This window comes from Vipera berus, assembly GCF_964194415.1.
Source record: "Vipera berus genome assembly, chromosome: 4".
In the NCBI taxonomy this organism is placed as follows: Eukaryota; Metazoa; Chordata; class Lepidosauria; order Squamata; family Viperidae; genus Vipera; species Vipera berus.
In genome coordinates, this window is record NC_138206.1 from 84791393 (window position 1) to 84814824 (window position 23432).

Consider the following 23432-nt stretch of genomic DNA (forward strand, 5'->3'; position numbering starts at 1 on the left):
TTATTAAAAATAATATTTCTCCAATTAAAACATATATTTGAATATAGTTCTAAAGTTATACTTATTGCATTATTTGCATTATTTTAAGAAAAAATATTTACAATGTATACATTTAAAATATATACAAAAATGTATATAAGGAGATCTGCAACATGATTTTTCTTGAACTTAAAAAGTACAATTTAATGCAGACAAAAATGAGCTTTTTTTAAAAAATGAGAACAAAATTCATAAGATTCTTTTTTTATTGAAAAGTTTTACAAAATTTTAATAATAACCCCCCCGTCCCCATCAACTCTCCCCCCTTCCCTCCCCCCCGGACTTCCCAAAGCAGAATACAGGGTATTACATATAACAATCTTATGCAAACATATGCTAAATATCTATTACAATGTTAACAAACCTTCCACCCTTTAACTCCCTTATAACAAAACTAAAGTAATTATAATAACACATCTATAATTGTTAAGAATTATTCATATGCTATTTGAAACTTTTTAGTCCCATATTTGTTTTGAATATAATCAATCCATCTTTTCCATTCCAAAATATATTTTTCTTGTGACTGTTCTTTCAAATATGCTGAAACTTTTGCCATTTCAGCTACGTCCATTACTTTAAGTATCCATTGTTCTATTGTAGGTAAATCTTCTTTCTTCCAATGTTGCGCCACCAACAGTCTGGCTGCCGTTATTAAGTGTAACATTAATTTAGTTTCTATAACAGTACAATCCGAAATAATCCCCAATAAAAATAGCTGTGGAGTAAATCTTATTTTTTTCTTAAAAACTTTCTGAAAAATCCACCATATTTTTATCCAAAAGGCTTTAACATTTTTACATGTCCACCATATATGATAATAAGTTGCCTCTTCACTACCACATCTCCAACACTTAGTTGGTTGATTTGGATACATACATGCTAACTTTTTAGGATCTAAATGCCATCTATAAAACATCTTATAAAATTCTCTCTTAGGTTTTGTGCTTGTGTAAATTTTACATTTCTAACCCAAATTTTTCCCCAAGTATCCATCATTATGGGCTCTTGAATATTCTGAGCCCATTTTATCATACAATCTTTAACTAACTCCGATTCTGAATCAATCTCTATAAGAGCATTATATAACCTTTTTATATGCGATTGACTTTGATCTCTAATTTGCTTTATCAAATTTTCATCAACTTTTATCAGGGCTTTTTTCCTCATAGAATGCTCAGAACGGAGTTCCAGCACCTTTTTTGGATGGAACCTTGTAGGGTAGGCAAGGCGGTTTGTATGACATGTGTGAGTTCCGGCACCTTTTTATTTTACAAAAGAAGCACTGACTTTTATTATACCAATTTTCTGATCTTCTTTCCATCTAGCTTGTAATTGTATAAACTGAAACCAAGTCTGTACTATCTTTTCTTCCTTTAAAACATTTAAAGGTTTCAGTTTCAAAATATTCCCTTCCATCCTAAGAAGTTCTTTATAAGTAATCACATCTTGTTTCTGCTCCACATTTATATTTCCTATTGCATGTCTACGTATTGCCCATATAGGTATTTTATTATTTAATATATATTGGTACTTTTTCCAAACTTGGAACAAAGCATTCCTTAAAATATGAGTCTTAAAAATATTATCCACCTTTTTGTCATAAAATAAATACGCATGCCATCCATACAATAAATCATACCCCTCAATATTCAATATTCTTTCATCCGTTAAATTGAACCAATCAAGATTCTTAAGAAATTAAAAGTTATATATAATATTAGTTTTAATTGATTCAGTAATGCTAACTATGTACCAACATTCAGTTATTTACTAAATCGGTAAAAGAAGATGTAAAGAATTTGAATGTAAGAAAATGGGAAATTGGGAGACACTTACATCCAAAACATATGCAGTAAAAACCCATATATTTTGTGTGTGAGTGAGCAAGGGAGAAGGGAGAAAAAGGCAAGGGAGAAAAAGAAAGATACGCCCAATTGAATGCAGAATTCCAGAGAATAGCTAGAAGAGATAAGAATGCCTTCTTAAATTAACAGTGAAAAGAAATAGAAGAAAACAATAGAATAGGGAGGACCAGAGATCTTTTCAAGAAAATTGGAGAAATGAAGGGAACGTTTAATGCAAAAATGGGCATGATAAAGGACCAAAATGGCAGGGACCTAACAGAGGCAGAAGAGATTAAGAAGAGGTGGCAAAATTACACAGAAGAACTATACAAGAATGAGCTTAACGTCCCTGATAATCACAATGAGGTGGTCACTGACCTCGAGCCAGACATCCTAGAATGTGAAGTGAAGTGGGCCTTAGAAAAGCTGAGCAACAACAAAGCTAGTGGAGGTGACAGTATTCCATCTGAGCTATTCAAAATCTTAAAAGACAATGCAGTAAAAGTGCTGCATTCAATTTGCCAGCAAATTTGGAAAACTCAACAGTGGCCACAGGATTTGAAAAGATCAGTTTACATTCCAATTCCAAAGAAAGGCAGTGCCAAAGAATGTTCAAACTATCGCACCATTGCACTCATTTCACATGCTAGTAAAGTCATGCTTAAAATCCTACAAGCTAGACTTCAGCAGTATGTGGATCGAGAACTACCAGAAGTACAGGCAGGATTTCGAAGAGGCAGAGGAACTAGAGATCAAATTGCCAACATACACTGAATCATGGAGAAAGCTAGGGAGTTCCAGAAAAACATCTACTTCTGCTTCATTGACTATGCTAAAGCCTTTGATTGTGTGAATCATAACAAACTGTGGCAAGTTCTTAAAGAGATGGGAGTACCAGACCATCTTATTTGTCTCTTGAGAAACCTATATGCGGGTCAAGAAGCAACAGTGAGAACTGGACACGGAACCACTGATTGGTTCAAAATTGGGAAAGGAGTCCGGCAAGGCTGTATACTGTCGCCTTGCCTATTTAACTTATATGCAGAGCACATCATGAGAAAGGCAGGGCTAGATGAATCAAAAGTTGGAATTAAGATTTCTGGGAGAAATATCAACAACCTAAGATACGCAGATGATACCACTCTAATGGCAGAAAGTGAAGAAGAACTAAAGAGCCTCTTGTTGCAGGTGAAGAAGGAGAGTGCAAAAGTTGGGTTGAAACTTAACATTAAGAAAACCAAGATCATGGCATCTGGCCCTCTCAATTCCTGGCAAATAGATGGGGAAGAAATGGAGGTAGTGACAGATTTTATTTTCCTGGGCTCCAAGATCACTGCAGATAGGGACTGTAGCCAAGAAATTAAAAGACGCTTGCTCCTGGGGAGGAAAGCCATGGCAAATCTAGACAGCACACTAAAAAGCAGAGACATCACCCTGTCAACAAAAGTGCGTATAGTCAAGGCTATGGTCTTCCCAGTTGCAATGTATGGCTGTGAAAGTTGGACCATAAGAAAGGCTGAGCGCCAAAGAATTGAGGCCTTTGAACTGTGGTGCTGGAGAAGACTCCTGCAAGTCCCTTGGACTGCAAGGCGATCAAACCGGTCAGTCCTAGAGGAGATCAATCCTGACTGCTCTTTAGAAGGCCAGATCCTGAAGCTAAAACTCAAGTACTTTGGCCACCTAATGAGAAGGAAGGACGCACTGGAGAGAGAGCCTAATGCTGGGAAAGGTTGAGGGCAATAGAAGAAGGGGATGACAGAGAATGAGGTGGCTGGATGGAGTCACTGAAGCAGTAGGCGTGAGCTTAAATGGACTCCAGAAGATGGTAGAGGACAGGAAGGCTTGGAGGAATGTTGTCCATAGGGTCGCGATGGGTCAGACACGACTTCGCAGCTAACAACAACAAGAACGAGCTTTACAATTTCCAGAGCTACAAATTTTCTAATTTAAGATTGGAAATGCACTTGTACATATGCACACATAAGATCACTTATTTCACATCATCTATATACTACCAAAATTCTCATGTCTGTAACCTTTAATTAGGCAATCTTGGAAGTTATAGGGCAACAATTACTCAGTCAAATGGGTTAACTTAGAGAATGCAGAAATGACATTTGGGAATGTTGTGGCCACTTAAGCATCACCATGCCTTCTGACTACACTTCCCAGGAGGTCTCAATGAGGATACTTGGTATGGTTTCAATAGGTTGCAGTGAAACACAGGGTGATTTTTTTTCCCAAAAGGGGAGGAAGCTTTAATTCTGGGTGACTGGGTTTATAATTCGCACTATGGGGAAAGGTCCAAGGAACTTTGGTCCCAATTTTTTGCTAGGTAGTTTAAATCTTAGATATTTTGTAGAGAGATGAACATTTCCCTCCATATGAAATGACCTCTGGTGTAATGTATAATAGTTAAAAATGCATTTGACAGTTGCGGTTTGACAGCGCAGTTTTGACAGTTCTGTCTGACAGCTGCAAGTTGACAGCTCCACATGTGGTTACCGCTGACAGTTACGAGTTGACAGCTCCACATGCGGTTACCGCTGATTGGTTAAGAACACATGCGGCGGGAGAATCCTCGGCTGGAGATTGGGCGAAGGCTCGCCGGCTTCAGTATAAAAGGGTTTTTTAAACAGGCTGCCTGTGTTCCTGAGCAGATGAAATAAACCAGCTGAAATCGACCGAGCCTGCTGTCCTTTATGACCGGAAACCCACACAAGACATTACATCTGGCAACGAGGGAGCTGATCACTGAGTGAAGTCACAAGCTGACTGTCACTGAGCTGAAGTCACTGGGGAAACTCGTCCCCAAAGGAATCCACAAAGCAGTATTCACCGGGACGGCATGACTACACTGGGGCAGATCAGAGAATTCGATATTCAATATCCCAAGTGATGGGAGTCACATTTGGGACAGGGAGAGGGCTACCTCCTCGTCAACCGAATAACGGAGTACCGCCTAAAGGCCGCGGCTTTACTTTGCCTCAGCGGGCCAGCAGTCTATGACATTGCCAGTGGGCTCTGCAATCCTGACCCAGTCAACACCGTCTCGTACTCAGAGCTGACAGACAAATTAAACAAACATTTTAGGCCAGTACACTCAGAACTATACTGGCGGCTTCGGTTCGCCCGTCAGACCCAACGTCCAGGCAAAGCCGCAACAGATTTTGTCGCAGCAGTATGACACGCCACTCACTGGTGCCATTTCCCAGACCTTGAAGACAGGATCCGGGACCAAATCGTCCTTGGACTCCTAGACGAGCGGCTGCAACGGAAAATTGTCGCAAAACCGACAATGAACCTCACTGAGGTCATCAGCGAGATCTGAGCACATGAAACTACTCATGAGGAGACATAAGCTCGGCCCACCAATGGGCCAAACAGGTCGCTCTACCAAAGCAGTTTTACTGATGGCAAAGAAGAGGTCACGGAAACTGACAATGAGATAGATGTAATTCAGCAAAAATTCAAGAAATCCCAGGCACAGCATGGTGCCGGGAAAGGGACCAAACAGACCTCAGAACTACCCAAGCCCCCGCACAACGGACCTCGGAACTAGATGTGCCAGCTGCAGAGCAGCTCACCCACAGGCAGTGTGTAAGTTCCGGAATGCCAAATGCCACGAGTGTGGCAAGACAGGGTATATCCGGTCCGTATGCCGCAGCCGAAATCGGGGAAACATCAACAACCTCAAATCATCTCTGCCAGGTATGACAACTCCTTACTCCCCACGCACAGAGCCCCCTTGGCCCTTGGTACAAACCACTAATTGGCATGGGGAGCCGGATAGCCGCCTAAACATCCACCAGTTGCTGAAGCCAAAGATAAAAATTACAGTGCACTTGCAAGGAGTACCTTGCGAGATGGAGGTGGACTCCGGGTCCTCGGTCTCCATAATTTCAATGGAGACCTACAACTCAATCTGTGGCCTCAGCAAATGGAAGATTTCCCTGAAAACTACCCAAATGAAATTGGCCGATTTTCAACAAGCCCCAATCAAACTAAAAGGGATAGCCATGCTAACTGTTCGGTTCAGGGGATTTCTAGGGCCATTAGAAGTACTAGTCACCCAGGGAAAAGGGGCCAGTTTAGTGGGACTTAATTGGTTTGAAGCTTTAGGTATTTGGCTAGGAGGAGTCCACCTGACCCAAGCCAAAAGCCTCGAATCTGTCTGCAAACAATTTGCAGACATATTCAATGGCTCTTTAGGAAAATACACTGGGGCTCCTATTTCCCTGAAATTAAAACCTGATGTCCTCCCAGTCAGAATTAAGGCTAGAAGGGTTCCGTTTGCCCTCAAACAAAAAATTGAGAGCAAACTGGAATGCCTTATAAAATTGGGAGTGCTGGAATCCGTGGATGGGGAAAGCTGGGAAACCCCTATAGTCACCCCCGTTAAACCTAATGGCGAGGTTCGGATTTGTGCTGACTATAAGGCCACCCTAAACCGCGCATTGAACCCGCATGCTTACCCTGTCCCATCGGTGAAGCACGTCCTCTCCGCGATTCAGTCAGGCGCCATTTTTGCCAAGCTCGATCTCGCACATGCATATTTGCAGCTTCCTGTTACCAGGGAGACGGGAGATGCACAAACGATCATGACACACCGCGGGGCTTTCAAAGTTAACAGACTGCAGTTTGGCATTTCTGTTGCCCCTGGAATCTTCCAGGAAATTATGGAACGAACTTTGAAAGGCATCACAGGGGTGTGTCCATACTTCGACGACATTCTAATCGTCGGGGAATGCGAAGAGGTGTTGAATGCTGATTTCCGAGCCTATTTTGTGAGAAGGAATGAATTGTCCACACACCAAGGGTGTGTCTTATGGTGAAGCAGAGTTGTCATTCCAGACAAACATGGTGCTAGAGCCCTCCTAGCACTACATGAAGGTCATCCTGGAGTAGTAAAGATGAAGGCTTTAGCACGTAGCTACTTTTGGTGGCCTGGCCTTGACAAAAACACCGAGGAACACATAGCTGGATGTCACCATTGTCAGCAGGCCAGGCCAGGGCCACCTCACTCACCTCTACACAGATGGGAAACAGCTTACAACCCCTGGTCTAGGATCCACACTGACTTTGCAGGACCCTTCCAGGGGCAGCTATTTCTCATTGTAGTTGATAGTTATTCAAGGTGGCTAGAGGTGATTCCAGTCAAAAGTATAACCACAGCCAGCACTGTACAAGTGCTAAGGGGGCTCTTCGCTACACATGGTCTTCCTGATGTGATAGTCTCAGACAATGGGCCACAATTTACTTCTGCCAATTTCCAGATTTTCACCAAGGCCAACTTGATTAAGCACATCATCACCTCTGCTCCCTTCCGGCTGTCCACTAACGGCCTGGTGGAAGTTATGGTCCGAACAACTAAGGATGCTTTACATTGCATCATCACGGGCAACTGGCACCAACGCTTGGCCCAGTTTCTTTTAGCCCAGCACTCTACCCCCTGCACAGCCACTGGCAAGAGTACTGCGGAGCTACGTTGGGGCTGCCGTCTGGTCACAAAACTTGACAAATTACACCCTGACAGGGTGGCACCTGAAGCAGAACTACCAGTTCCTCCAAGACAATTCAATCTTGGGGATTATGTTTGGGCCAGAAACTTTGGGCTGGGGGACAAATGGTTACCTGGGGTGGTTATTGTTTGCACTGGGCCTATATTTTATCTTGTTGAGGGGGAAGGGGGCTGTGAGTTTAGATGGCACATAGATCAATTGAGGAAAAGGGGATTGAGTAACCTTCCTCAAGCTCCTGGTGGACAACCATCTTCTGGCAAACCAGTCACCCCTGCCCCCAACATCCAGGAAATGTCCCAGCAAGATAGACAAGAAAACCTTTCAGACTCTGGGGGAAAACCCCATATTTGGGTCCCCCCCAATATTGCCCTAAGTCACCAGGGCAGCAGAAACTCCGTGGCTACGAATCCCCTACCTCCTACAACACCTCCAGCCAGGGAATGTACAGCAGATGATTCCCGGAGATGCTCTGTCAGGACAAGAAGACCACCAGCATACTTAAAAGACTATGTATGGTCAAGAGTCTGGCTAAACACACCTGTCATAGACACTGTACAACAAAGAATTCTGTAAATAGTTACTTGTTTAATTGTGGGGGGGAAGGGGTGTAATGTATAATAGTTAAAAGTGCATTTGACAGTTGCGGTTTGACAGCACAGGTTTGACAGTTCTGTCTGACAGCTGTGAGTTGACAGCTCCACATGCAGTTACCGCTGATTGGTTAAGAACACAATGCTCCCCTATTTCTAGATGTACTAGGTGGGTAGCCAGGGCTCCCCCTATGAGAGATAATAATAATAAAGTTGGAAGGGACCTTGGAGGTCATCTAGTTCAACCCCCTGCTCAGGCAGGAAACTCTATACCATTTCAGACAAATGGCTGTCAAGTCTCTTCTTTAAAACTTCCAGTGTTGGAGCATTCAAAGCTTCTGGAGGCAGGTTGTTCCACTGGTTAATTGTTCCAACTGTCAGGAAGTTTCTCCTTAGTTCTAGGTTGCTTGATTAGTTTTCATCTGTTGCTTCTTGTCCTTCCTTCGGGCACTTTGGAGAATAGCTTGACTCCCTCTTCTTTGTGGCAGCCCCTGAGATATTGGAACATTGCTATCATGTCCCCCCTCATCCTTCTCTTCATTAAACTAGACATAATTAATTCCAGCAGCCGTTCCTTAAATGTTTTATCCTCCAGTCCCCTAATCATCTTTGTTGCTCTTCTCTGTACTCTTTCTAGAGTCTCAACATCTTTTTTACATCATGGTGACCAAAACTGGATGCAGTATTCCAGGTGTGGCCTTACCAAGGCATTGTAAAGTGGTATTAATACTTCATGTGATCTTGATTCTATTTCTCTGTTAATGCACCGTAGCACTGTGTTGGCTTTTTTGGCTGTTGCAGCACACTGCTGGCTCATACTTAAGTGATTGTCCACTAGGACTCCAAGATCTCTCTCACAGTTACTACCATTGAGCAAGGTACCACCTATACTATATCTGTACATTTGGTTTTTCTTGCCTAAATGTAGAATCTTTCTTTTTTCACCATTGAATTTCATTTTGTTAGATAGTGCCCAGTGTTCAAGTCTGTCCAGATCCTCCTGTATCTTAATCCTATCTTCCTGAGTGTTGGCTATTCCTGCCAGCTTGGTGTCAACTGCAAATTTGATGAGTTCCCCATTTATCCCCTTTTCCAAATCATTGATGAAGATCCATCAGCCTGCTCAAACCTCATGGGTAAAGGTAGCAATTTTGCTCTAATGCGCAGTTTTAGTATGGTAGGGAAGTTGATTAAGCATCAGGTGTATCCTGATTTGACTAAAATGTTCAAGTCCAACTGAGCCCCTGATTTAGGCACCACTATTTTGGCAGAAAAGGCAAAAGGTGGGACAGGCTGACTCACCATCGTGTCGTCTTTCCCCCCATCATCACTGTCATAGGGATCTGGTGTGAGTAGGCTTTCAGCTGACTCCTTTTGTTTCACTTAGGGAGGAGAGGTGACTTGTACAACTTTCCCCTGACTGGCCCAATTTGACTGGTCACATCAGCCGTCTCTTTGGCTTCGCTGAAGTTCTGGTCGCACTTTTTGGCAGAGGGAAAGGGACCAGGCACTCTGCAGCTCAATGTCCAGGTTGTTCACACCTGAAACGCTTGATCTGGGGCTCAGCAGAGGCTCGAATGGGTCCACACGTCTTGCGGGGTGGAGGCCATTGCGAGGGTTGATGCCTCACAGGGTCTTGCTTCAGTTCATGTCCCGAAGCAGCAGGCTTGTGGTACCATGTCAGCTCGATATCCATGTTTGTAGCTAAGCAGTATCAATCATGAAGTTGATTAGGATTGTCTCTGCAGATCCATGTCTGGAATAGGTTGCAATCCAACCCTGCTTTGAAATAGTGGATCAATGACTGCTTGGGCCATTGCCTGATCCTCCCTGCCACCCTTTGAAACTCTCTTACATAGTGTCTTGCTGTTCAACCCCTCTGCTTCACATTGTGGAGGTCTTTTCCGCTTCTACTGCTTGGAATTCATCTTTGAATCTGGCCCTCAGTCCATGCATGAACAGATTGAAGTTCCATAACTCAGGTGCCTGCTCTTCTTGTAGACCAGCCACCAACTCTGCAGCCTCCCCCTCCAGATTGGCAGCCATGGCATCAATCATCTCAGCTTCATTCAAATATGCCCATTCATAAAAATTAACATGAGACCACACCTGGTTCAGGAAGATAGTCACCTTTTTGGGTCGGCTGGGCGGTGGTCCCAAAGGGCCTGCAGTAAGCCAGGGAACTATGGTTGGGGCTGTTGCAATCCCCCTCATTGGAAAACCCCTGGTGAAGGTCTTGGGCTGGCAGGACACTGACAGCGGTCAGGGCTCGCACAAGGTCAATAGAGGCCAGGTTCCCTGGGTGCTGGTGGTGATCTGGGCTGGCAGGATGCCAACGGTGATCAGGGCTAGCATAGCACCGATAGCGTTCAGGGCTTGCAGGCCATCAGTAGTGATCAGGGCTAGGAGAGTAACAGTGCTGATCTGGGCTAATGGGATGCCTATGTCACTTGGGGCTGGCAGGATGCCTGTAATATTCAGGACTAACCTGTCATTGGAATCAATCCAGGCTGGCTTAGCATCGGTAGCAGTCAGGGCCCTTCCAGTGCACTGGGGTCAACACCATAGGGCTAGGACTCCATTGAGATAGCGGAGATTCATGCAACCACTTTTCCTCCTGCCCACCTGAAAACATCTGGTGGATGGCCTGTCTTCCTTTGCCCATCTCCAGCTGATTGAACTTCTCCCTCAGGCATTCCACTGATTGACTGTGGATGGCCTTCAGATACTTCCACTCACTGGATTTGTCCCAAGCTGCTGGCCACTTCACTTTCATTGTTACAGGTGAAGGGACACCCTGTGATGAAATCAGTGGGAACTCAACCTCTGCAGCCTTCAGTGTACTCTTAAATGGCAGGGCAGCATCAGACCACCAGTTCCCCTGAGGACAATTGCTTCCTCCTTCTGAGTTAACTTCTCCACTGGAACCTCACAGGCCTTTGGTCTTGCTCCAATAGATAGGACCATGCTCTCCACAAAAGTAGCAGCCTGATATGCATCCACTGCAGCCGCTCCGAGGCTCGAGATTGATTCCCCTTTCTTTTCCATCTCTGCATCTTCCCTGAATCTTTGTCATCCTTCCAAGGTTTGGGTAGTTGACCAGGGCTCAGGACCCCATGGATAAATGAAATTTGGAGTCTTGGTTTAATGTCATGGTTCCTATAGATGAGACCAGTAAAAATAAGAACTCTGAGGCAATTGCTTTCCTCAAATAACACTTTTAATGGCTACATAATATCTGCACGAACAAAGGTGAAGCCAAGACTGAAAGTTCCCCTCCCCAAAAGGTTACAAAGTAAAAGTTAAACTCCCTACCCCTTTGATGTGTCATTTATCACAATCCCCAATTAAAACCTTTGGCGGGCTCTCTAACAGTAGCTCCAGCCCACCAAATACTTAGATTGCTTGACCTTGGTTTCCACAAGAAAGTTATTGCTTTGACTAAACTACAAGAATGCATCTCCCCACTCCCATTGCAGTGGCAAATGAAAAATGAAGAAACATGGCTGCATTCAGAATGTTTGAAGGTTTGCCAAATGTTGATTACCTAAAAAGAAAGTTGAAAGAAAGTTGAGGCAAATGTAGGATTATATTATTTTAAGGACATTTTATTCTCACTTTAATTTTGGAAAAAGTAACCTTGCCATATTTTGTGATAATTGCCAATTCATGGGAAATCCAGATGGGTAGTACCTTAGAATAGTACTTGATTTCAGTGAAGAAGATGATACTGTATTTATCATACTTTTTAACATAAGAAACATGCTCCAGTGTAAGATGTTAAAGACACATCTAATTTTAGACTTGATCTCTAATTTGAATGAATTTGGAACTAGATTCATAATACTTTGTTTGATCTCTAACATCTTCATATCTTCATAATTTTATATAATTTTTGAGCCCCTAGGTTCTTTAATTAAGAGCTCTGAAATATATATATATATATCAATTCAAATTACCATTGTGGGATGTATTTGTCAACCAAGATAAATCACTAAATCAAGACTGGCAAATAATATGACTGACCTCAGGGAGTCAGCCCATGATTAGTCTTCAGTCCACCTCTCTGTCTCTGTCTCTGTCTCTGTCTCTGTCTGTCTGTCTGTCTGTCTGTCTCTCTCTCTCTCTCTGTCTCTCTGTCTCTGTCTCTGTCTCTGTCTCTGTCTCTGTCTCTGTCTCTGTCTCTCTCTCTCTCTCTCTCTCTCTCTCTCTCTCTCTCTCTCTCTCTCTCTCTCTCTCTCTGTGTGTGTGTGTGTGTGTGTGTTTGTGTGTGTGTGTGTGTGTGTGTGTGTGTGTGTGTTAATAGCTATTAGTCTTGAAAGCCCTATGCTATTTCCAGGACCTGCTAAAAAGCAAGTGAGAAGGACTTCTCTTGCAATTCTTGGTCATTGATCATTGGACTTATATCCCACAGGATTTATTTTATATTTTACTGTTAACATTTTTCCCTTTCTATTCTCTCCTGATTGTTTTGGGTTAGGGTTAGGGTTAAGTACAAAAATTAATATGAACAAAATTTGGAAAGTGTAGTGTAGCTGTACAGTGGAAAGAAATGTGCAGATCACATTTTTGCTCTTCAGCAGGTCATTGAGAAAAATATGACTATAAGAAAAACTCATTATTGAACATTCATTGATTTAGACCAGGGGGAGTTGAAGTCCATGAGTCATAAAAGAGCCAAATTGCCTACCCCTGATTTAGACAAAATATATAATAGAACAGACTGGAATCACTGAAGCTTTCTTGGAGTATGGAGATGGTAACTTGCTGACTGTGGTAACAGTATATGTGGCATTCATGAGATTAAAGAGTATTGTGCCCTTATTGTTCTGTTATAATACAAGAATATTGATGTCCTATGAAGAACTGTTGCAGGAATTGGGTTTGTCTAGTCTAGAGAACATGGTGGCTCAGTGGGTTAGGACGCTGAGCTTGCCGATCAGAAGGTTGGCAGTTTGGCGGGTTGAATCCTGAGTACCGCGTAACAGAGTGAGCGCCTGTTACTCGTCTCAGCTTCTGCCAACCTAGCAGTTCGAAAGCACGTAAAAATGCAAGTAGAAAAATAGGGACCACTACGGTGGGAAGGTAACAGTGTTCCGTGTGCCTTTGGCGTCTAGTCATGCTGGCCACATGACCATGGAGATGTACTCGGACAAGTGCTGGCTCTTCAGCTTTGAAACGGAGATGAGCACTGGCCCCTAGAGTTGGAAACGACTAGCACGCCTGTGCAGGAGAACCTTTTTTTTTATTGAAAAGTTTTACAGTACATTTTAACTTTAACAATCCCCCCTCCCCCCACCCCTACCTAACCCTCCCTATCCCTCCCACCCATTCCTCCCTCCCCCCCCCCCGACTTCCCAGAGCTAAATACAGGGTATAAGAACAAAGAACAATCATAAGCATCCATATGCTAGCAACAATAAACTATTAATCCTATCACCCTCTAGCTCACATAAAATAATTACAAGCAATATTAATATTACGTATAAAAAGAAAAGGAAACAGAAAAGAAAAGGAAACTTACTCAAATGCTAAATTAAATTTCTTAGTCCCATATTTGTTCTGAATATAATCAATCCACTTTTTCCACTCCATAATATAACGTTCTTGCGAATGATCTTTCAGGTAAGCCGAAATCTTTGCCATTTCTGCCAGGTCAGAAACTTTTAGAGTCCATTCTTCTATAGTCAGCAGTTCCTCCTTTTTCCAATATTGACCTATTAAAAGTCTTGCTGCTGTGATTAAGTTCAGCATCAACTTAACGTCCACCACAGTAGCTTCTGTAATTATGCCCAACAAAAACAGTTGCGGACAAAACTTTATCCTTTGCTTAAAGATCTTCTGCATATTCCACCAAATTTTTATCCAAAAAGCCTTAACCTTTTTGCAGGTCCACCATATATGAAAATACGTTGCGTCTTCGCCTCCACACCTCCAACATTTAGGCTGATAATTCGGATACATACTTGCAAGCTTTTTAGGGTCTAGATGCCATCTATAAAACATTTTATAAAAGTTCTCTCTTAGGTTTTGGGCTTGCGTGAATTTTACGTTCCTCACCCAGATCTTTTCCCACGTGTCCATTGTAATAACTTCTTGAATATTCTGAGCCCATTTTATCATACAGTCTTTAACAAGTTCTGTTTCTGAATCAATTTCTATCAATGCAAGATATATCCGTTTAATATGTGCTGGACCCTGATTTCTAATTTGCTTTATCAAATTTTCATCAGTCATTGCAAAACCAATTTTCTGATCTTCTTTCCACCTGGCCCGTAACTGAGTATATTGAAACCAAGTTTGAACGATCTTCTCATCTCGCAAGAGATTGTACGGCTTCAAACACCAGACATTTCTTTCCAAACTTAAAATCTCCTTATACGTAGTCACATCATGTTTGAAGCCAACATTTATGTTTTCTATTGCGTGTTTTGGGATTGCCCACAACGGCATCTTGTAATCTAGCTTATGTCTATACTTCTTCCAAACTCTCAACAATGCCTGTCTTAAAATATGCACTTTAAACACATTATCTACCTTCTTATCATACAACAAATATGCATGCCAGCCAAATAACAAGTCATGGCCCTCAAGATTTAATAATCTCTCTTGTGTCAAATTAATCCAATCACTTATTCCTGATAACGCAGCAGCTTCGTAATATAATTTAAGATTAGGCATTTTAAGACCACCTCTTTCACGAGTATCCTGCATAATCTTAAGTTTAACTCGTGGCCTTTTCCCTGCCCAGACGAATTTATTGATACCCCGTTGCCATTCTTCCAAATTAGAATCTTTTTTAAGGACCGGTATCATTTGAAATAAAAATAAAAATTTAGGCAGGACGTTCATTTTCACTGCTGCAATTCTTCCCAACAAAGACAATTGCAATTTTTCCCAGCTCTCCAATTCTTTTTGAATTTTTCCCCATAACTTTTCATAGTTATTTTTATATAACTTTGTATTAGAGGGTGACAAATACACCCCCAAATATTTGACCCTTTTAACAATCTCAAATCCAGTTAGTCCTTCTAAAAGGGCCTTTTGCGATGCTGTCATATTTTTGGCCAAAATTTTGTTTTTTGTGCATTAACCTTAAATCCAGAAACCTTCCCATATTGCATTATTATCTCCATCAGGTCCACAACAGAGTTTTCTGGCTGAGTCACCGTAACAACCAGATCATCTGCAAACGCCCTCAGTCTATAATCCTGATCTCTAATTTGAATACCCTTATTTTTTTCCGAACTCCGTATTTTTATCAATAATATCTCCAATGTTAAAACAAATAGTAAAGGTGATAACGGACACCCTTGTCTTGTGCCCTTTTCAATATTACATACTTCAGTCAAACTATTGTTAACTATTATTCGGGCAGTTTGTTTTTGATATAATGCCCTAATTGGTTGCAGAAATTTATCCCCAAAATTCATTTTATCTAAAACTTTCATCAAAAATTGCCAATTCAATTGATCAAAAGCTTTTTCAGCATCTAGAAAAATTAGCGCCGCAGGGATCTGGTTGTTCCTTTCCAAAAACTCCACCACATCAACTATATGCCTCACATTATTTTTCATTTGTCTACCACTAATAAACCCGGTTTGATCCCCATGAATCACCTGTTGCAGAACCCTCATCAGTCTATTAGCTAACACCTTAGCAAATATCTTGTAGTCTGTATTTAAAAGTGATATCGGTCTATAGTTTTTTACTTGAGTAGCATCTTGATCTTCCTTCGGAATCAAAGAAATAAAAGCAGTTCTCCAAGACGGAGGCACCTTTCCCCCCCTGTGCAGGAGAACCTTTACCTTTACCTTTAGTCTAGAGAAAAGACAGATTAGGAGTGACATGATAGCAGTGTTCTAATATTTGAGGGTCTGTCACAAAAAAGATGGGGTCAAGCTATTCTCCAAAGCAGCAGAAGATGGAAACTAATTAAGGAAAGTAGCAACCTAGAACTAAGGAGATATTTCCTAACAATGGCATGTATCTGGAAATCTCATCAATAAACAAATGGTGTTTTTTTTTTGCAATGTTTATCTGTGCTCAGATTTTCCTGAGCAGGATCTTCTGTATTACACTCAGCATCATCTGTAACAGGAACTTTCTTCAATTAGAAAGTGTTCATTAACACAATTCTGTTAGATAAAAGCCAAATGCTAATCAAAAGTGAATATACTCTGAAGTGGGTGAAAAGCCAAACTTCTATAACATCTAGAATATGTAGAACTTTGTGAGATTCATTAAATGAAGACAATTTGTCACTGAGCAAATTTATATAATGGTGTGTTGTTGAAATTCAGGAACATATTCTAAAACAATCAGTACATCATTGACTGCTACATTTTAAGTTATTGGAAAGTAACAGGTTGTGATTCTGTAGTACCTAAGCCATTAATCCTTCACTAATAACATAAAATCGATAATGAACTAAATGCCTTGTAGAAATTATTTGCCAAAATAAAGTAAGGGGTCGAGATTCCATGAACATTTCTTTCTTTCTTTATTTTTTTTGTAAATGTGGATAGATATAGCTGGTCTGAGATTTTTACCACACTGGCATTTAATAGGCGTTTTCTAAATGTTTACGCAAATTCGAACTGCAAATCTTTGCTGTTTCAAGCTATGACAGTGGCAGTTGATTAATATTAGGGCTTTGTGAGGATTTCTATATTTTCTTTGCATCCAGATCCTGGGCTTCAGAATTGGCTAATGTGACTTGCATTGACTCAGTGAATAATTAACTATAGCTCATTCAAAAGCATCAGTTGGATAAAAAACAGAGCTCTGTAAAGTAAAAGTAAAGTCATCTCATGTTATTGCTCCTAAATCAATGCCAGGTAGATTGATATATTTTTTTTAAAAAAAGAATACATATAGCGTATTATGCACTATATTGTTAATAGAATAGTTTTAGAATCTTTGAAATGGCCTCCTTCCTCACCTGACCTAAACCCAGGGCTTTTTTTCTCATAGAACACTCAATATGGAGTTCCGGCACCTTTTTTGGATGGAACCTTGTAGGGTAGGCAAGGCGGGTTATATGACATGTGTGAGTTCCGGCACCTTTTTCTTTTACAAAAAAAGTACTGCCTAAACCTTATTGAGAACTTGTGGGCCCTTCTAAAATGGAAGATTTAGGGTGAAGGAAAACTGTACACCTCTCTGAACAGTGTCTGGGAGGCTGTGGTTGCTGCTGCATAAAATGTTGATTGTCAACAGATCAAGAAACAGATAGACAGTGAATGGAAGGCTTATGACTCTGATTGAAAAGAAGGGTGGCTATATGGGTCACTGATTTTTTCTTTTTGTTGTTGAAATGTCAGAAATGTTTATTTGTATGTTTTGAGTTGTTTTTATTTTCATTTTAATAGATGCAAATAAATGAGAGAGATGGACAAATTTTTATTTTTAATTTAATTGCATACTAATTCTGCACACTAATAGCTGCCCAATAATTTTGCCCACATAGATATTTTCTAAGAAAGCCAAAACCTCACTTTTACTTTTTTAAATATTCAGGTTTGAGGTTTATTAACATTTTGGATTGACTGAGAAAACTGTAGTAGTTCAATAAGAAAATTAATCCTTCAAAATACAATCTGCCTAATAATTGTGCCCACAATGTAGTTTTGAGTATTCCCTGATTTGCCTGTGTAACTCTGCTTTGTAAGCTGCACAATGGCTTCCAAGTACAATTCAAGGGGTTGCTGTCACCTTTCAATCCTTTCATGTCTTGGGATTTGATTATCTGTGGAACTGTCTTCTTCCTGTTGATTCTGCTCATGAGTAACATTTTATAAAGTAGGCCTGCTTCAGGCCTCAGCTGTAAAACAATATCATCTTGCAGGATCTAGGTCAGGGGAGTCAAACTGCTGGTCCGCGGGCCGGTTTCATCATACCAAAGCCACGCCCATCCCATTGCTGGCAATGCAAAAAGAGTCACAATACGTCGTGACATGTCACGTGACGTGGTGAGTTTGACATCCGTGATCTAGGTTATATGCCTTCTTCATTGCCACACCTGCCTTATAAAGCATATATAAGTTTCTTGGGCCAGTCACTCTCTCTCAGCCCAACTCAGCTCTCTGGGTTGTTGATATGGGGAAAGTAGACAGCAGGAATATTAGGTATGTATACCAATTGATTTGAGTCTGTCTCTGTCTCTATCTCTGTCTCTCTGTCTCTGTCTCTCTCTCTCTCCCCCCTCCTCTTCTTCTTCTTCTTCTTCTTCTTCTTCTTCTTCTTCTTCTTCTTCTTCTTCTTCTTCTTCTTCTTCTTCTTCTTCTTCTTCTTCTTTCTCTCTCTCTCTCTCTCTCTCTCTCTCTCTCTCTCTCTCTCTCTCTCTCTCTCTCTCTCTCTCTCTGTGTGTGTAAATATAAATAGTAGGGTAAAATATAATTATTATTTCCATTTTGTCAGTTATAATAATAATATATAAGGTTCCTAGAATTACTTCAGTGATTGAAGCAGCTGACAAGTTGATAAATTAGTGAATAATGTTAGTTTTATGTCATCCCAAAACATAGGAGAGAAAACTAAAGTTGTGTGTAGATGTTCCTGTTTTAAGTAGTGTTTTCATTCTTACGATACAATTTTTGCCATGAGCTTGAGTTATCATACTTCTTCAGTAATGAATTGTTGATGGGTTCATAGGTGGGAAATGCCCAGGATTTGTTGGCCATATTAGGTTACTGCGGAGATGTTCCTTCCAGTTATTGGACTTTGCCATCCATAGCCATTTGCTTTCAGCTGCAGCAGAAACCTGACCCATTTATCTATTTATTTATATTTCATGTTTTTAGACTGCCCATTTCCCTCAAGAAGGGACTCTTCGGGGTATCTTTTCCTGAGGCATCTGTCCAGACCCGCCACTACTTAAATATCTAAATAGAAATGATCCTTGGTTCCATAGAAATAGAAATCATTCTTGGTTAAGAAAGGTATAGTTTTATTAGAAGTCAAGTGTATTGCAGTAATGCAAAGCCAGAACTAAGAATCACATGCTAAAACACCTAGCTTCAATGCTTCCCTCCTCTAGCTGTCTCTCATCGTCCACCCCTTGTAACCAATCAGGTTCAGGCAAGATGTTTTCATAAGGGTAGTTTGGTATGCAGCTCCCTCCTTCTTCCAGATAGGTGACCTTGAGGCAGCATCTTAAGGAGATACAGCACTTACTTTAGTTTTCCTAAGCATTCCCCACCCTTCATTCCCTCCTCCCCATAGTTCATGGCAGTCTGTCCCCACTTAGCAGCGAAGCACAAGGCTGGTGGTTTTTCCCCTCAAAATTATGTCCTGTTTGATGAGAAGGTGAAATGAAGTTTAAATATAACCAGTTGCTTTCCTAATTGGTTCTGTGTTAAAATGTTGAAACTCTGAAAAACATTATGTGTTCATTAACCAGCACCAAGGAAATCAATCTACGTTAGAACCATAAAGACAGTACAGTTTGGATTTATTAATACGGTTGAATAAGGTTTTCCCATTAATGGAATACAATTCACACTTGCATGTTTTTCTCCTAAAAAGAACTGGAGGAACACATTTAATCTAATCACAGGAATGATGTCAGTTTTACTGTAGATATTGGTGATGATGTGGGAGAGAAACATTTTTTTAAAAAAAACACAGGTGTTTTTCGAAGATCTTAAGATATAGGTAGGTGCTTAAAGTTTTTAAAATGTGTAACTTCAGTGTCTTGATATCTAAAAGTGAGAAACACTATATTTCATTATATTTTTCACTAGAAAAATACAAATTGAAAATACAATTCAATCTCAGTCTTCATAACCATATCATTTCACAAAAATGTTGTTAACATAAGAAACAACCCCATCCTCCAGATTTCATTCTCTGTTTCTCTATTTTTGGACTAATATAGCTGCACAAATAATAATTCCTGTGAAATATGTTAGTCAAAGCAATTGTACTTTTGTGAACTCAAGTAAACTCAACTAATTCAGTTTGCTTTAAATAGTGCTACTGAGAGGTAAAAGGCATGAATTCATACCCCTCCCCTAGTATGCAAATGTAAATTGAAGCAACAAAGATAATAATGTAACAATGACTGAGATCTTCAGTAATCAGGTACCAATAGTAAGTTTAAGTGGCATGAAGGAGAGCAAAAAAAAAGGAAGAGGGATGATATAAGATGGAAAAATACTGCATTTGTCTCGATTTGTTTTATTTTTATGCTCTTTTAAAATAATCCAGTTTATTTTTATGAATATTTATATGGATATAAATAATTTCTAAATATGATATATTACTTTTGATTTATTAAATTAATTATTAATTTAACTATCAATTTGCTTCTAACTAGGTGGACATGCATGGGAACATATTGTTAACATCCCTTGAAATTCACAATGAAGTTGCAAGCAATGAAGTTACAACAAGTGTCACTGATCCACAGAATTCAGCAACATCTTTTAACTCAGGAATCCAGTATAGAAAGCAGACTTCCCACCGAGAAACTCTTGGGAGACGTACATTAGATAGAACTGGCACTCACACTAAGAAGAGTCATTTGCGGAGAAGATCTTCTCAGCTAAAAATAAAAATTCCTGATCTAACAGATGTGAATGCAATTGACAGATGGTCAAGGATGGTGTTTCCTTTCACATTTTCTCTTTTCAATTTAATCTACTGGCTATACTATGTCAACTAAATTGACTTTTACTTCATTTTTTTAACAAAGACTGTAACAAGCAAATACTATTTTGCCTGTTATTTTGTATATGTACAGAAGACATTTTACACTACACACACACACACACACACACACACACACACACACACACACACACACACACATATATATATATATATATATATATATATATATATATATATATATATATATATATATATATATATATGTATGTATGATGTGTACATATATTGTGAAGGAATATGTATTATACTCATTGTGCATAAACATGTGTACACACACTATGTAATGGTGTACACAAATTGCCTTTTAAAATAAACTTTTCAAATGAGAGAGCCAGCTTTTTGAAGCAGTCTGCTTTGATAACTATAGTTCTGTAAGATTACCAAATCTTTATTTAAATCATCAAAATTCTGTCCTATTGTTTGCAAATATACCTCACTTTAATTACTATTATTTACAGCAGACATGTCAAACTCGTGACGTTACATGACGTTGTGTGACGTATCGGAGCTTTTTCTCCATTGCCAGCAATGGGGTGGGCAGTTTCCTGGTGACACACCTGGCCCGTGGGCCGGCAGTTTGACACCCCTGATTTACATTGTCCATTATGTAAGGTAATTAAGCAAAAGGTTTTAATTTCATTTGTTTAATACTGACCAAATGAATTGTTTCATGTCAACTTGAAAGTCTCTGAGATACTTTTACTGTGTTAATATATTTTGTTCAAAATTGAATCTTTTTATTTTGCATTTTCTTGATCACTTTTACTTTTGCTCGGAACATTCTTATATATTGCTACAATATGTTGAATTGAACAACTGCTTACATTTTCAGGATTTTTTAAAATGTGGGATTATTAAATCATTTCCTATTCAAAATTAGGGGATATCATCTATGGAGATTCTGATTAAACTGCAGTAAATCCTTTACATGGCATTCAGCCAGTAAAGTCTTATTCAATTTAACTCAATCTCCATTTATGAAACTAATAGTAGGTGAAATCAAGGATTTAGCCAATAGAGGGCTTGTTCATTACCTCTAGATTTTTTACAATGTGTTGTACCTCAATAATGAAAATTGATCCAAATTATGAACATTCAGATTTAATGAGAACACCTTCCTTCTGCATGATCTATCAAATCAAGGTTTTACTATATGGCCAGTTTAATTCTCATGTGCTTTGTGTACTTCACCATTTTCAAATTTCCAGGAGATAGCTAGATTACAGGTGATTTTGAAAGACATCAGGTCTATGGTTTAGAAAAGTTCTATGAGAATGGATGAAATTAGTTCTTTCTAAGCTTTTTGCTACTATGCAGCTTTAAAAAAAATCCATGATTCCAACAAAGTAATTCTAGCTCAAAGTTTTATATATAAAAAAAAGTATTCCAAAGATAATTTAGAAAATAATTTTGTTTTCTTGACAGGAAAATGCATTCATATTATCAAAATTATTTAAATAAGATTAATGTAAAATGTATTTGCACAATATGCACATAAATATATATATCTGTATGTTATTTAATTTTAGTGCTTTCTATTGTTATGGCATGCTATATCATTTTATTTCTGTGAAGTTATAAGATTTTTTTCTTTAGAATTAAATCAATAGAACATTTCTAATGTATAGATTCAATAACAACATTTTCAGATCTATTTTGTATATAATATAGCTGATGTGCTACATTTACAAAACTGATAATATAGCTGATGTGCTACATTTACAAAACATAAATAATAAGGAACAAACATATTTTTCCAAGTTTGATGCATATTATTTCTTTTGGCAAAATGTTGCCATTTTTGTTTTCCTTCTTATTCATATTTCCATCATTTCCAAACTTTTCCCCACTGTTTCTGGAATTAGAACACAAATGTTTCAGTGCTGTAAAATTAGCATACAATTTAGCAGTTCAGGTTTAGAGAAAACTGCAGAGAAATGTGAAGTTTTTGGTTGCAATCCATCAACTCTGTATCCCGTGAATTTTACAACAGTAACCTGGACTGTGAAAATTGTATGTAAGTTCATCTGGAACATAATAGACTTATATGTGTGGATGAAAAAAAACCAGTTTTTATATTGCCTACTCTTCCATTGGAATAGCATGTACCTTGTTACATAAATGTTTCTGCAAGTCACTATCTCATATTTTAAGAAAGGGAGAAAATCCAACATATTGTGAAGATTGTGTCTACCCACAGGATGGTTCTTCTCAATACTTCAGAGCTTTTGAAAATGAACATAGAGCTGCAGCGGGCATTGTCTTGCCATTCCAGTAGTGGGAAACCTAATTGGATATCACCCAAAGGTTATGTTGTGGCTGACTAAGTTATCCATTTTTGGTTTTCATTTTAATTGTTTTTGATAAACAGTCATCTTTTTAGTAAAAAGCAACACTGAAAAAATAAATATTTTAAGAACTTATCCAGTGATGTACTAGGTTTTTTTGCTGTGTCAAAAAGAGTAAATTTGGGTATGATTCAAAATTGCACAAATTTATTGTTTTCAGATGATATACTTCTCATTTGACAATAAGACAAAAGATGAGCTAGTATCTAGACTGCTGGGGGGCATGGCTTTCTTGGATGAATATGCATAAATTAAAACTGTTTCAAAAATATTGTTAATTTTCTGATTTATTTTACTATTATGTCAATACTGACATTAAAACATCTGTTAGATTTTCTCAAAATAAGAATATTCAGTGAAGTGCTAGTATTTTAATTTAACAAGCAAGTACTTGTACATTAAATACTT

The 23432-nt window shown here is 39.3% G+C and overlaps 1 protein-coding gene across 2 annotated transcripts in view; it reads left to right on the forward strand.

Annotated features, from left to right (window-relative positions):
- Nucleotides 1-20668, forward strand: part of GABRB3 (gamma-aminobutyric acid type A receptor subunit beta3) — a gene marked incomplete at its 3' end in the record, with an annotated part of 329767 nt that extends 309099 nt beyond the window's left edge. For both annotated transcript variants that reach the window (XM_081326818.1, XM_081326817.1), the window contains one exon: nt 20321-20668. In XM_081326818.1, the coding sequence (XP_081182944.1) occupies nt 20321-20668 (348 nt within the window). The remainder of the gene's footprint in view (nt 1-20320) is intronic.
- Nucleotides 20669-23432: the final 2764 nt, after the last annotated feature.